At 40.8% G+C, this 14,730-nt stretch overlaps 1 protein-coding gene across 4 annotated transcripts in view; it reads left to right on the top strand.

The window, feature by feature from the left end:
* Window positions 1-14,519, top strand: part of SH2D1B (SH2 domain containing 1B) — a 34,864-nt gene extending 20,345 nt beyond the window's left edge. The window contains exons 2-4 of one of the 4 annotated variants that reach the window (XM_070366625.1): window positions 1,260-1,323; window positions 3,626-3,782; window positions 7,453-14,519. In XM_070366625.1, coding sequence (XP_070222726.1) covers window positions 1,260-1,323; window positions 3,626-3,782; window positions 7,453-7,577 — 346 coding nt within the window. In that variant the 3' untranslated portion in view covers window positions 7,578-14,519. Of the gene's footprint in view, window positions 1-1,259; window positions 1,324-3,625; window positions 3,792-5,643 lie in introns of all 4 variants that reach the window. The other 3 variants (XM_070366622.1, XM_005890483.2, XM_070366636.1) reach the window with 3 other exon arrangements.
* The last annotated feature ends 211 nt before the right edge of the window (window positions 14,520-14,730 follow it).

Below are 14,730 nucleotides of genomic sequence, written 5' to 3'. Positions count from 1 at the left end.
CTATATCTGAGCAAGGTCTGTCTTTCTAACCTAATAGTATATGGCTTTTGGACTAATTAACACAGACCCTCCTTTTGTTTTATTCTTTCAAACTCCTCTAGTAAATATTTTCTTAGGTGGATAATACAACAATTAGTTAAAAATAAAGTCATTTATTTAAGAATTTAACTTAGGCCATTTAATAAATGAGTTTCAAGAAATCATGTGATCAACCAAAAGCGGTGTATGAACCTTGTTTGGATCCTGATTTGAATAATATGTCTGTGAAAAGATATTCGTGGGACCTCTTCCCAAACAGTGGAATACTTTAATTTGTCACATATAGACAAGGATTCATGTAAAAGGTTTTGTTGCTTGTGTGATTCAGAGATACCCATTAGCTTATTCTGGCCTCAGGAAATACCACAAAAGGATTGGGATTTGAAGTCAGTTAAAGCCTCCAGACAATTGGCAATGAGCTGTAAATAGCTATCTGCCTTTCCAATTCAGTTGTAAGATGAGTCATCCGATTCCTTGGCGTGGGTGCAAGTGAAGGGGTGAGGAGCGATGAATCAGATCATTTGAACCTCACGTTAATGTTTTTGATCCTCATTTTTTACATTTTAATATTTCTTGGGAATCAGAACATAGGTAACAACTGATAGAGGCATTTAAGGGATGCATTTTTTTCTCCTCAAACGCCTTTATTAAATTGATACAGTATTCTACAATTGATGACATCTGGGAATCGAAGAAATATGGTAATGTATGCTATCTTTTGCTCTGGAAATTGCTCAGTTGGGTCTGTTATCTAAATTCTAGATAGATTACTAAGCTAGTGGCTCATGTTCCAATGAAGAATAAGAGCAGAATACACCACTTCCTTGCACATAATCCCTAATTCTCTGTTTTAGTTACATTAACTATCTATAATGAGATCAATGACATTTCAATTAATAAACAACACAGGAATGGCTCAATGGTATTTTGCATAGTGTATCAAGTAAGTACTAAGTGAAAAAATTAGAGAGAAATACCAAGACAATGAAAACTGTAAATTTTCTCTTATTCCCTTTACTACAGCCCAGACTTCCATCAGAATAAAGATTCCCATTAAAAAAAACCTCTCTTTCAAAGTCCCACAGATAAGAAGGCTTGAAATGATCAGTTTCTTTTTGGGATTCAAGATTGACAAAGGCTTTGCATATAACATACAATGATAGATGTTACCTGGATTTGCATATAAGAACATTGTGATTCACAGAGTCATCTTTCCACAGGTTTAAAAATTTTGTCTACACATACCGAATCTTCAAAGAGAAACATGGGTATTTCCACATACAGGTAAGGACATATAAGAACTCCTAGAACAAAAACAACAAAAACTGGGGAGAAGAACCTAAAAGCATCTCTGAGATGTGGCCGTGTGGAGGCATTCTACGGAAGCACTGTGAGTTAGAGTCAGATCAGTAATTAACCTTGTCTTCCTTTAAGAGAATAGAGACACACTAGAGTTGGGTTCAATTTTTTTATAAAAAAAAAAAAAAACAAGGCTGTTTTCAGAAGTGTAGAGGCACAGAGTTCCTCCAGGGGTCAAATATACCAACCTGAACTCTATGTAAGACTACTGTCAAATTAGAAGACTAAATGACAGAGTGGGTGGAAAGGGAAGGCGGGCAGAGGTCTGAATGTTTAGGGGGTCGGGGGGTGCGCCATACCTGGATGAAAATACAAAAGGAAGCATCAGTCAACTGGCAATTTGGGGATTTTATTAATGTGTCTGGTTTACTGAGCGTTAAGCAGAAAAAAACCTTTTTTCTTTTGAAGTTACTTCTCTGGCAGCAAGTAGAGTATAATGAATGTCATTGAATCTTTAATTACTACTATAAGGATCCTGAAATAATCTTTCTGAATACTTGCAAAAAGGTTAAGCAGATCTTTTACTTCAAGAATTCTCAGAACCTTTGATATGCTAATATGCACTGTGACTACCTGAGATCCCCAGATACACACACACACATATAATTTTTTCTTTGAAACAAAAGACATTGTTGAGGCAATTGACAAATTTTTGAATAAGATCTGTAGATTAGTAAACAGTATCACATCAACTTCCTCATTTTAGCCTGGGTATGTAATATTCTTGTTTTTTAGGAAATAGGAAGTATTTAGGTTAAAGGGATATCATGTCAGTAACTTTCATGTATTTTTTTAAAAAGGATAAATATATGTACATTTGTATATTTAGAAAGAGAGGATGAAAGGCAAATACAATAAAATGTTAACCTTTGGGGTGCGGGTGAAGGATATACATGGAAATTTAAAAAACATTTTTGAATCTTTTAAAGCAACTCATTTTAAAACATTTATTTCTTTATTGTGCATATTTTGGGAAATTCTGGATAATTCCTTAATGCCCCATTTTGTCTCTTGTCTGGACAAAACAGAGAAGCATCCACATCTCTTCTAACAGACTCAGGGGCGTTTCATGGGAAGCAGCTCTACATCAGGGCCGGTGCTAGAAGCTGCCCTGGACTGACACGACAGCCTTTCATGGAGCCGACTTCCAGCTCAGCCTGAGTCTCTGTCACAGAGGTTAACACACTGCAGGTCCCAGAGCTTTCTCATCACCACCCCTCTCTGCAGACCAACACCTTGGCCCTCTGGGAACCACAGTGATCATCAAGAAACACAACTACACAAGAGCTGAGGAAATTTTTGTGTTTTTAAATTATTTCTATAAGATTGTAGTAGAGGGACTTCCCAGGAGGTCTAGTGGTTAAGACGTTGCCTTCCAACTCAAGCGGTGCAGCTGTGACCCCTGGTTGAGGAACTAAAATCCCATATGCTTCATGGCCAAAAAACCAAAACATAAAACAGAGCAATATTGTAACAAATCCAATAAAAACTTTAAAAATGGCCCACATCAAAAAAAAGTGAAAGCATTATTATTTTTTTTTAAATGACTAGAAATTTGTGCTTTGCTTATAGCTGGTAAACAGAAAACAACTGTTCATAATTTTACCTGAATCATGCTGACATTTCCATTTTCAATTTAAATCCAGACATTTTGGTCTTATTTTCCTCTCACGGAGATTCTGAATTCAAGTATGTAGGCTTTTTTTGTATACATATATATATATATATATATATTTTTTTTTTTTTTTTGGCTATGTGGCTCGCAAGATCTTAATTCCTTGATCAGGGATTGAACCCAGGACCATGCAGTGACAGCACCGATTCCTAACCACTGGACCACCATCAAGTACAGAGATTGCATTTCCCATTGAAGTCCGCCTGCATCAGTCGCTTACACTCTCACATAAGCTCTTAGAGGGGTTACCCTCTACAGGGTACCTACAAGAGCTGCCCCCAGATTGCCATAGATGGGAACTCAACACTGCAGACTGAGGTGGGGACCCTTGATTGTTAATCCTCTCTACTCACAGCAGCTCAAGCCAGAGCTCTGTTTTTAGAGGGAAGGTTTCTGTGTTTTGTGTGTGGTGTGGGCTCCCACACATGAAATGCCAGCCACCTGTTTTCAGTTCGCTGCTCAGAGGCAGCCCTGAAACCACTGTTGTGAGAGGTGTCAGCGTTCACACACAGTTGCGTGGTGATGAGTGCTCTCCTTCCTGCACTTTTGCAGACAGCGGAAGGCATTAGACGACAGATCTTTCCAAACCTGAAGGAACTGATCTCCAAGTTTGAAGAGCCACATCAAGGACTGATGTTTCACCTTGTAAAGCCAATAAAGAGAACTGGATCCTGCCTGAGATGGAGAAGATCGAAGATAGAGTTGGATGGTATTTATGGTAAAAACTTTCATAGGGGGGCCAGACAAGAGCCTTAGTCCCACTTCTACTACTGCCCTACTGGGTAGAATCCATACAGATAACCTCTCCTTTCTATGGTGTTAGCTCTAAAAAAGCCTCATCCTGTGAACAGCATTTTTCTATCTTGTTGGGAAGCAGTGCCTTCATGCTCCCGGTGGTGGCAAACGCACAGAGCTCTCTGTGCTCGGGCAGCCCAGGGAGAAGAGTCGTCCCTGGGCATTCCGTGAGCCAACTTCAAACTCACCCTGTGACCTTGTGCCAATCACATATTTGGGAATAGATGGCCAAAAAGCAGAATTTTCAAGTGAGAAAAATGCTTCAACTTCTTTCTCCAAGCCCCATCCTGTTACATTTTGCTCAATATTTGCTAAGCATTCATTTATGTAGTGTTAGTGGACAAACTGGGCTTCCCCCAGGTGCTAGTGGTAAAGAACCTGCCTGCCATTACAGGAGACATAAGAGATGTGGGTTTGATCCCTAGGTCTGTAAGATCCCCTGGAGGAGGGCATAACAACCCACTCCAGTATTCTTACCTGGAGAATCCCATGGACAGAGGAGCCTGGCAGGCTACAGCCCATAGGGTCTCACGGAGTCAGACACGACTGGAGTGCCTTAGCAGGGAGCAGGGGACTAATTATTTCAGATACATCCTAAGAGTTATCAAGCCATGGTGGGAAATGAGAGTGCAGAGAATCAGTAAATCTGAGTGCACAGGATCCAGGTCATATCCCAAGCAGCTACTCTTGTGTACACCCCTTGAAATCTGTTCGCAGAAAAGAATCTAGTATCCATCAGTCACAACATAGTTCGAATTTAGCTCAGACTTCCTGAGACATTTACAGTTTAACCCTGTTTTCTCAAGGTGGGATGTATGGTTAGAGCCCCATTAAAGGGATTTCTGTCCTCAGTGGGCAGGTGATGTAATGGGAGCAGAGGGCTAGCTAGGGAGCAAGGAGGGGAACAGACAGAGGGTTCCAGGAAGTCTGTGGTCACCACACACCCATTATACTCTGTCTACAGCCAAGCTGCCCTTTAGACTGCCGGAGAAAGCTTCTCACCTCCCCAGGATTAAACACAGTTTTTTAATTATGAGAAAACAGCCCTCCTCTCCCATTGTTTCTGTCTCCCTCCCCCAGGCAGAGGAGTGTGTAGCCCGTCACAGAGTTGCTTGCTATAGCTGCAGCTGCAGATGTGGTCCCATGGCCATTTTCTACCATAACTTACAGAAAGAAATAAAAATACAAAGAATAAAAGGGGGGCAGAGGAGCAACCTAGGGATGGACCCATGCTGTAGTCCTTAGGCAAACCCTGATGAGCTGCTCAGGGTGCTTGAGGGTGGCGGTAGTATTTGTCTCAGGGATAAATAAAATAACCACAAATCCCAAGAGGAGAACCCTTTGGAGTTCGTTCCAAGAGCTGAGCAGGAATCTCACCACACCAGTTGTCCAAGCTCGGGCAGCCTTGGCAGAATGAGCTCCCAAATCCTCAGCCATTAAGGGGGAAGGAACTTCCTCTGAGCTGCTCATCTTCTCCCCCGCCCCCGTTCCCTTGGCCACCTCAGAACAAGCCTCAGGTGTTCTCACCCTGAGGCATAGGTTCTCTGCTGTTGAGTGGAGGCATCTGGTGCTGGAAACTCTGGTACTTGACTTATAAACAGGCCCCCTATTTTGCCAGGAGAGCTCCCTGTGGTACCCCAGCCCGTGAAGATGTCACTCTGCTGTGGCATCAAGATGACCCTGTGCCTGGGCAGAGGGCTTCTTTCCCGCGAGAGGTGTTGGTCAGGGTGACTCCTGGGTGTGAAGCCTCACGGCTGGTCTCCTTTTCTCCCCAGAGAACAGTGGCAGTGACTATGTAGATGTCCTGCCTTGAAGGGATGGAGACTGGATGAAGCACTTACAGAAGCGGTCCTGCTTCTCCTGCAGGTGTGTGGGTCTGGAAGACCAAACTCTAGGGGACAACTTAGACTCTCCTGGTCTGAGTGACTGAAGATGTTTTGTTCACCAGCCTCAGAGAAATCAGTCCCTGCCTCCCATGCATACAAAACGAGGAGCTTCAAAACCCCATTCTCCCTCCCACTGTTCTTTCTTGGAATAGGACTGCCTGAACCTATTCTTGACTTGTTAAAGGTGCTACCACGACAACACCGTTGACGTCTGGTCGTCTTTCAACCAGGCAACCAGAGGGGAGAGAAGAGAGTGCTGGTGTCTCCTTCGGAGGCTGAGTTCCAGTCATGACGATGTGACTGCAGACAAACCGCTTCCTCTTTCTAGGCCTCTGTTCCTTCGTGGCTGGGCAGAGGACAGCCAACGCCCGGCCTCTCTGCTGAGGCTGGTTGAGTCAGGTGGCGTTGGGGAGCCCCTGAGTAACAGACATGGGTACTGGATCTCACACTCCCAAAACAGCCAATACATTCTCTGCCCCTGCCCGTGCTGGTCTTGGTGATGGTGGGAGCCCAGACCCACTCATGCACCCTCTCCCTCCAGCCAGGGCGACCCACCTTCTTTCTAATCTCCATCCCTGCTAAACATTGCCCTGGAGACACTTCCTCTTTGATTCTGCCTAGTTTCATTTATGCACTAACCACTTTAACAGCAGCGACGTGCTTCTGCTTTGCGACACGTGTGGGGATTTTGAAGGTGTGTCACAATGCAGAACCACATCGCTGCTGTGAAAGTGGTTGGTGCTGTTTCTGACTAGGCTTTAAAGTGCGGTTGAGTCTCCCCGTGAATCCTCCACGGCACACAGAAATGCCTGCAGCTCAAAACCGTGCCCCATTTAGAGACATTACTGACTAGGAGCCCATTCCCGAGGGGTTTGTCGCTTGGTTCTAAGGCCCTTTGTATTTTTCTCCTAGTTCACATTTTAAATTAAGACCTGCTTAGTGTGGAATGTACCACATGCTATGCCCATTCTCTGATCTATCTTCAAACCTTAGGGATTCATTTCACCCCCCTGGCCTTATTAAAGAGAGGAGCTTGGATTTCTGGGAAACAAGAACAGACATTGTGGTTGGAATCCCAAAAGCATGAGCCATTCTGACTTCTTAGGTCACAGCAAACCATAGTAGAGAAGAAGGGAACTGCAGGAGCCACATAAGCATACTTATGGATGGTTCAGTAAAGGACACCAGAAGCAAACCTGCTCCCCAGGGTTCGGCTCCAGGTCTTTGATTCATTCTGCATGGTACAAAGAACATGTTCCAGTTATCTGGGACTGCAGCAATCCTTGGCACAGAAAACATGGTCAGTGGAAATTTCCTGAATAAATCAATATATATGAAATGTGGTCACTCATTCTGGATAGCAAAGATTTGTTTGAACTCTATATATACATCTCAAAATCAAGTAGAATATGATTGTTAATTCAAGACCTTTCCATTATTACTCTCATAGAAGTGATTTCCTTTTTTCCTGAGCACCTATGCATAGCACCTTACAAGGAGCTTGATCCCTGGTGGGATTTCAGCCATATTTCTCAAACAAGCAAGCCACATTTCATAGTCAATGTGGCTGTCGTTGCATAGTTCCCTGAAATTTAGAAGGCCATGAACAGGTCATACGAAGAACAGCTGAAAGATCTGAGTATGTGGGACTGGAAGAGGGAAGACAATAAACTACAGCAGCCGTTTCAATGTTGGCAGTGCCGTTCTGTGAAAGGGGGAACAGAAGACTCACTGGGTGTGAAGCCAGACAGAAGAACTCAGAGCAGCGGCTGCGTGTTTACAGGAGGGCAGTCTCAGCCACATGTAGGAAGAACTCAACGTAGGAAGAATCGGAGCCCGCTGGAGCTATCCTACATTCAAACAGTCCTCCGTCTTCTGGGGTCCAAATGACTTAGGTACGGAGAGTTGAGTTAATCACATTATTTAATTCTTAACTCATTATCACTATCCACCCATAAAAGACACATTCATTTTTCTTCCCTTCATCCCTCATTCCCATTCCAACGGAACCAGCTCCGCACTATTTGATACATGCCCTTGTGTGGATGGGCTTCCCTGGTGGCTCAGATGGTAAAGAATCAGCCTGCAACGTTCAGGAGACCCAGGTTCAATCCCTGGATCAGGAAGATCCCCTGGAAGAGGCAATGGCACCCCACTCCAGTACTCTTGCCTGGAAAATTCCATGGATGGAGGAGCCTGGTGGGCTACAGTCCACAGGGTCATAGAGAGTCAGACACGACTAAGCAACTAACACTTTTTTTCACTTTACTTACATGTATGCACTCTTGTAGAATATACAAATTTGGTTGAGACTATCTATCTTTTATATTTACACACATGATATAGTGCTATTGCTCCAATTCTGTTATTACTTTTTTCCCCTCAATATTATGATTAGTTCTATTCCTTACTCTTGAGTGTACATCTAACCCAGTGCCTCTAACTCATGCATGGTATTCCACAGCATGCACCCATCACATTTTGTTTTCTCATCTCTCTAGAGACACACATCTAAGTTGGTTCCAACTCCCTGCTCCTAGGAACATCACTGTAATGAACAGCCTCTCTTTATGCACATGTAAGAGGCTTCCTCTGGACTATGAGGGTGGGTCATAAAGTGTACTCAGATTTAATTATGATACAATCAAGCCCATGAAGTGCTTTTTTGCCTTATGCTTTGTGCTTTTTGATCCCTGTTTTACAAGCCCTTCCCCACTCCAAGAGTCTCTATATATATACTTTTTATTATATAATTTTACCTTCTACATTATACTTTTACCTTCTACACTAAGGATTTTAACGATGGCAGGGACTTTCGCCTTTTTCAGTGGCATATATCCAGTGTTAGAAAAGTCCTTCTCTCCTAGCAGATGCTCAATAAGTATTTGTTGAATAAAGGATGAGTCTGGGGTTAACCTTTGTCCATGGTGAGAGGTAAGAATCCAGCTTTGTATTTTTCCATCTATATTGAAGTGGTTTTCAGATTTATACCTGCTTAATAATCCATTGTCCCTCCTCTGGTTTATGGTTTCTTCTTTATGTCACAACTGTTCTAATACTCTGACTTTGTAATTGTCTCTTAGGATAAGCACTCATTTTTTAAAACCATTTTAGCTATTTGTGGACCTTGATTCCTCCACAAACATTTTAGAATAAATAAGTTTCTTGAAACATCTTGCTGGAATTTTGAGTAAACTTGCAGTTGGGGGAGACTGAAATTCTGGTGATGTTTTCCCATGTGTAAACATGCTACTCTAGTTATTTATGCCAGCTTTTTTGGTCTTTAATGAAATCATACATTTTCACTGTGGAAGTCCTGTATATTCTGTTAGGGTAATTCCTATTTTTAGTTGTTATAACTTTAAGTCATATATTTTGTTACATTTCTGATAGACTACGACAGTAGCAAACTGCTTATGCTCTTGTTAGATGTCCTGGTTTATCTGTTGATTTTACTGTAAATTAAACTGTAAATTCTATGTAAATAATTTTGTCAGCTACAAATGATAGCATTTTGTTCTCCTTCCTTTCAACCCTTATGTATTTTATTTATTTTCTATGTTTACTCGATTGGCTAGGACCTCCAGTATACATTAAATACGAATCAGTATGTGAGCATTCTTGCGTTGTTCCCATATTGTGTGAAATGCTTAGTCATTTTCTCCACTTATGCACAGTGTTTGTTGTAGCCTTTAAGAAGGCCATTTTAGTTTTATCAGAAATGTTTTGGAATGTATTAAGTGACTTGCTTCTGTATCTACAGAGATAGCCACATTCCTTTAATCCTCATTCCATTATAGAGGTAAATTACATTAAATTCTTAACTTATACCATGCTTGTATTGCTTAACTTGATCATTTTACGTTATTTTTAATAAACTGTTGGATTCAGTAAGTTATTTCATTTAAGATTTTTGCATTAAAACTCATAAACCAAACAGAACAATAATTTGTTGAATCATGGTTATGCTAACCATGAAGAGTGGATGAAGCGGTCTTTATATTTTTTCTATTTTTTCACAACAGCTTTGTAAGGAAAAGTCTATGTGTTGTTTGAAAACTCATTAATACTCTTATAAAACTGAGTTTGAAGTTCTGGTAAAGAAGGATAGGGCATCTCTTATTACTCTGTAAATATTGGGTTAGCGAAAAGTTCATTGAGGTTTTTATGAAGACACCTGAACAAACACTTTGGTCAAAACAGTATCTTTAATGCTCAATGGTTTATTCAATTATCTTGCCAAATTTGGCGCTCTTTGTTTTTCCAGGAATTTTATAAATTTTGTCTAAGTTTTCTAAATTATTGGCATATAGTTAATACTATTATTATTCTTAAAAACATATTGTGACCGTCATTGTATCTTCTTCTTCACTCTGTATTTTATTTGCATCTCTTTTTACTAATCAATTTTATGCGTCTTAATTGTCCTTTTTTTTAAAATTTTACTTTATTTTTAAACTTTACATAATTGTATTAGTTTTGCCAAACATCAAAATGAATCCATCACAGGTATACATGTGCTCCCCATCCTGAACCCTCCTCCTTCCTCCCTCCCCATAGCATCCCTCTGGGTCGTCCCAGTGCACCAGCCCCAAGCATCCAGTATCATGCATCGAACCCGGACTGGCATCTCGTTTCATACATGATATTTTACATGTTTCAATGCCATTCTCCCAAATCTTCCCACCCTCTCCCTCTCCCACAGAGTCCATAAGACTGTTCCATACATCAGTGTCTCTTTTGCTGTCTCGAACACAGGGTTATTGTTATCATCTTTCTAATTTCCATATATATGCGTTAGTATACTGTATTGGTGTTCTTCCTTCTGGCTTACTTCACTCTGTGTAATAGGCTCCAGTTTCATCCACCTCATTAGAACTGATTCAAATGAATTCTTTTTAATGGCTGAGTAATACTCCATTGTGTATATGTACCACAGCAATTGTCCTTTTAAAGTCGGCTTTTAGTTTTAATTTGTTACTGTTTTTTAGATTGGTATTCTCTATTTCACTGACTTTTATCATCATTTTTCAGCTTATCTGGCTTGTCTTCAATATTTATTTTTTGTAATAAATACATTTAAAAGCTGTGAATTTATCTCATAGTACTACTTGACCTGTACCCCACAAATTTTAACATGGTTTTTATTGCTGTTCAGGTCAAGGTATTTTTAATCAAAAAGAATAGTAGTTTGTAATTTTTTCAAACATGTACTTTAGTTTTCACTTAAGTATAGATTGCAAACTATACTGTATTAAATTTAACATAATTTGACTTGATTTCTGAGGCTTTGATGATTACCTGGTATATGTGAACATCCTGTGAACATTTCATTAGGAAAGAGTCGTTTTTTCTATCCATTTTAACACTATCTTCACCAATGCCACCAATGTATTCAAGATTATAGACCATATAAGACAAATATTTTTATTTTTCATAGATGTTCTTATTTTTCTTCTATTTGATCTATCAAAGAAAAAAGTCTCTCATTTTAACCCAATATATAATAGTTTGCTGCTAAGTTACTTCACTCGTGTCTGACTCTGTGTGACCCCACAGACGGCAGCCCACCAGGCTCCCCCATCCCTGGGATTCTCCAGGCAAGAACACTGGAGTGGGTTGCCATTTCCTTCTCCAATGCATGAAGTGAAAAGTCAAAGTGAAGTCGTTCAGTCGTGTCCAACTCTTCGTGACCCCGTGGACTGCAGCCTTCCAGGCTCCTCCATCCATGGGATTTTCCAGGCAAGAGTACTGGAGTGGGGTGCCATTGCCTTCTCCGATAACAGTTTAGTTTTCTAATTATAATAATTGACATATATTATATTGACATATGTATGTCTTCATAGTTCTGCTATTTTGAGGTTATATTTTTAGATGTATATATTTTTAATAACTATTTTATCTTAATTTTTTTGAAGTTTCTCTTTTTCTCATAATTTTTGCTTTTAATTCTATTTTTATCATACTTAAATTGCTATCTTGACTTTCTCTTCATCCATACTTTTTAATATATAATTTTCTATCTCTTTGCTTTTAAGTTTTTTCATATCTTTTGTGTTAACCCTGTCTTCTATAGACAAATGTTATTGGATTTAATTTTTTTCCAATTTAAGTTTTTCTCCTTTTGTTTGGTAAGTTTGATACCCTTATATTTATTAGAAATTGTCCTATTTGAATTTATTTCTGCCACTGTCATGGGCTGGATGTTTTTGGCCTCCCAAAGGCAAATGTTGAAGCTCTGACCCACAGTCTGATGGTATTTGGAGTAACTGGGTTTAGGTAAGGTGGTGGCCTTAAAAGAGGTTCAGGGCCCTTGTAAGAGGAGGAAGACCAGACCCCAGAGCTCGCTCTCTGCCTGCAAGCCCCGAGGAAGGGCCCTGTGAGGACACGGCAGGAAGGCAGCTGGAGGCCCCTCCAGAAGCCGTCCTCGCCAGAGTCTGCTGGCACCTTGACCTCAGATTTCCCACCCCACAAGAAAGTCTAGTAAAATGTGCATTCTTTAACCCACCCAACCTATGGTATTGAATATTTTGTTACAGAAGCCTGAGCTAAGAGAAAAATCTTACTCCGTTCTTTCCATTTTCTATATATTTTGTTTTCTTTTTTTCCTCCTTTAACCCTGCTTATTGGAAAGCTCTATTAAATTTTTTTTTGGTGATAGTTATCCACAGCCTATTGAAAATTAGCATTTTTGCTTTTCTCTATAATTTTGTCACCATTGTTAATCCCATCTCATTTTCTGATCTAAAATCTGAATTATTATTATCTACTCCTTTTGAGTCCTTTACCATCTATGTAATAGTAAGATTCAGTTCAGTTCAGTTCAGTCGCTCAGTCGTGTCCGACTCTTTGTGACCCCATGAATCGCAGCACGCCAGGCCTCCCTGTCCATCACCAACTCCCGGAGTTCACTCAGACTCACATCCATCGAGTCAGTGATGCCATCCAGCCATCTCATCCTCTGTCGTCCCCTTCTCCTCCTGCCCCCAATCCCTCCCAGCATCAGAGTCTTTTCCAGTGAGTCAACTCTTCTCATGAGGTGGCCAAAGTACTGGAGTTTCAGCTTTAGCATCATTCCTTCCAAAGAAATCCCAGGGCTGGTCTCCTTCAGAATGGACTGGTTGGATCTCCTTACAGTCCAAGGGACTCTCAAGAGTCTTCTCCAACACCACAGATCAAAAGCATCAATTCTTCGGCACTCAGCTTTCTTCACAGTCCAACTCTCACATCTATACATGACCACTGGAAAACCCATAGCCTAATCAATTATTCATCCTTACTTCCTATGTATTTACAAACACATGGAACTCTTCTGAGTTCACTTCTTTTCTTACTGGAATATTTCCTCCAAGAATATTTTCAAAGATGGTCTTTGAGAAGTAAGCCTTTGCAGTCTTACATGCTTCATAATGGGCTTCCCGTGTGACCCAGCAGTAAAAAATCCACCTGCAAATGGGTTGAGAAGATCCCTTGGAGTAGGAAGTGGAAACCCACTCGTTTTCTTGCCTGGAAAATTTCCATGGAGAGAGGAGCCTGGTGAGCTACAGTCCAGGGAGTCGCAAAGAGCTGGACATGGCTGAGCGACTCAGCACACACACATACTTCAAAATAGTGTTTATACTCATTCAAATGATAGTTGAATATATAGGTTTAGTGTCCTTTTCTTTCAACAATATCAAACATTAAGCCACTAGTTTTTTGTATCTAGGATTCTTATTGAGATGTCTGATGTCAACCTGATACTCCTTTACAGCCCATCTTTTTTTCTGGAAACTTTAAAGGTGGTTTCTCTTTTTGACCCTACATTTTGCTATAAGTGTGTCTGAGTTTTTCCTCCTCATCCTGTTTGAAGGTCTATATGCCATTGTATTAAAATTTTAATCTTTCTATACTTTTGGAGAATTCTAATTTTTTTCAAAGATTTCCTCCCCTTCTATTTTCTCTCCCCTATGGAATTCCTAGTAAAAAAAAAAAAAAAAAGGTGTCATCTGTTTTATTTATCCTTTCACATACTATTTGTTGAATGATCTTAGGAAACTTACAAGCCTTTCCAAAGGAGATAGTACTTACCTCATAAATGCTTTTGTCATGAAAAGCTGCTGCTTAGAGAAACTAGTTGCCAGAAACTGCAATGCCTAAACTCAGCCACAAGAGGTCAGACAACCACCAAGAAAACAGATAATGAGCTGAAGTTTCTGTTGTTTTAGCACTGCTGGGGGACTGCTGCTGCTGCTGCTAAGTCGCTTCAGTCGTGTCCGACTCTGTGCGACCCCATAGACGGCAGCCCAACAGGCTCCCCCGTCCCTGGGATTCTCTAGGCAAGAACACTGGAGTGGGTTGCCATTTCCTTCTCCAATGCATGAAAGTGAAAATGAAGCCGCTCAGTTGTGTCCGACCCTCAGCTATCCCATGGACTGCAGCCTTCCAGGCTCCTCCATCCATGGGATTTTCCAGGCAAGAGTACTGGAGTGGGGTGCCATTGCCTTCTCCGGCTGAGGGACTATGGTAGCTACAAAAGGCCAAACATTCCGCTCATAATACTCATCTCTCATTTGAAAGCTTAATCTCCAGTGTAACAGGATTAGTGTATGAGCCAGGCTTCCTTGAGTCTGCAATGTGAGATGCAATAGAAATACTTCTTCCACTCCTGCTTGGAGTGCAATTCATAGATCATATTCATACCAACACCCTGCAGAATGGATGTTTTCCAGAGGCACCAATCAGCTCTGTCACTTACTGGTAGAGTGACTTTGGGCAAGTTGCTGAAACTCTCTAAGCCTCTGGCCAGCCTCATCTAGAAAATGGGATTAATAAGTCTTCCTGCATAGAGTTATTGTGGGAAATCAGAGACCATGCCAGGACAGGTTAATATTGAAAAACTGTAGTCCTTGCTGTTTTCTCTTTGTAAAATGAGGGATTTGATGACTGGGTCTCTAAATTCCCATCCCACATGAATATTCAGTGTTTAATGAAATC

The sequence above is a fragment of the Bos mutus genome, chromosome 3 (genome assembly GCF_027580195.1).
Source record: "Bos mutus isolate GX-2022 chromosome 3, NWIPB_WYAK_1.1, whole genome shotgun sequence".
Lineage (NCBI taxonomy): Eukaryota > Metazoa > Chordata > Mammalia > Artiodactyla > Bovidae > Bos > Bos mutus.
Note: the sequence above shows the minus strand (reverse complement) of the source record. Positions and strands in the feature narration are given on the sequence as shown.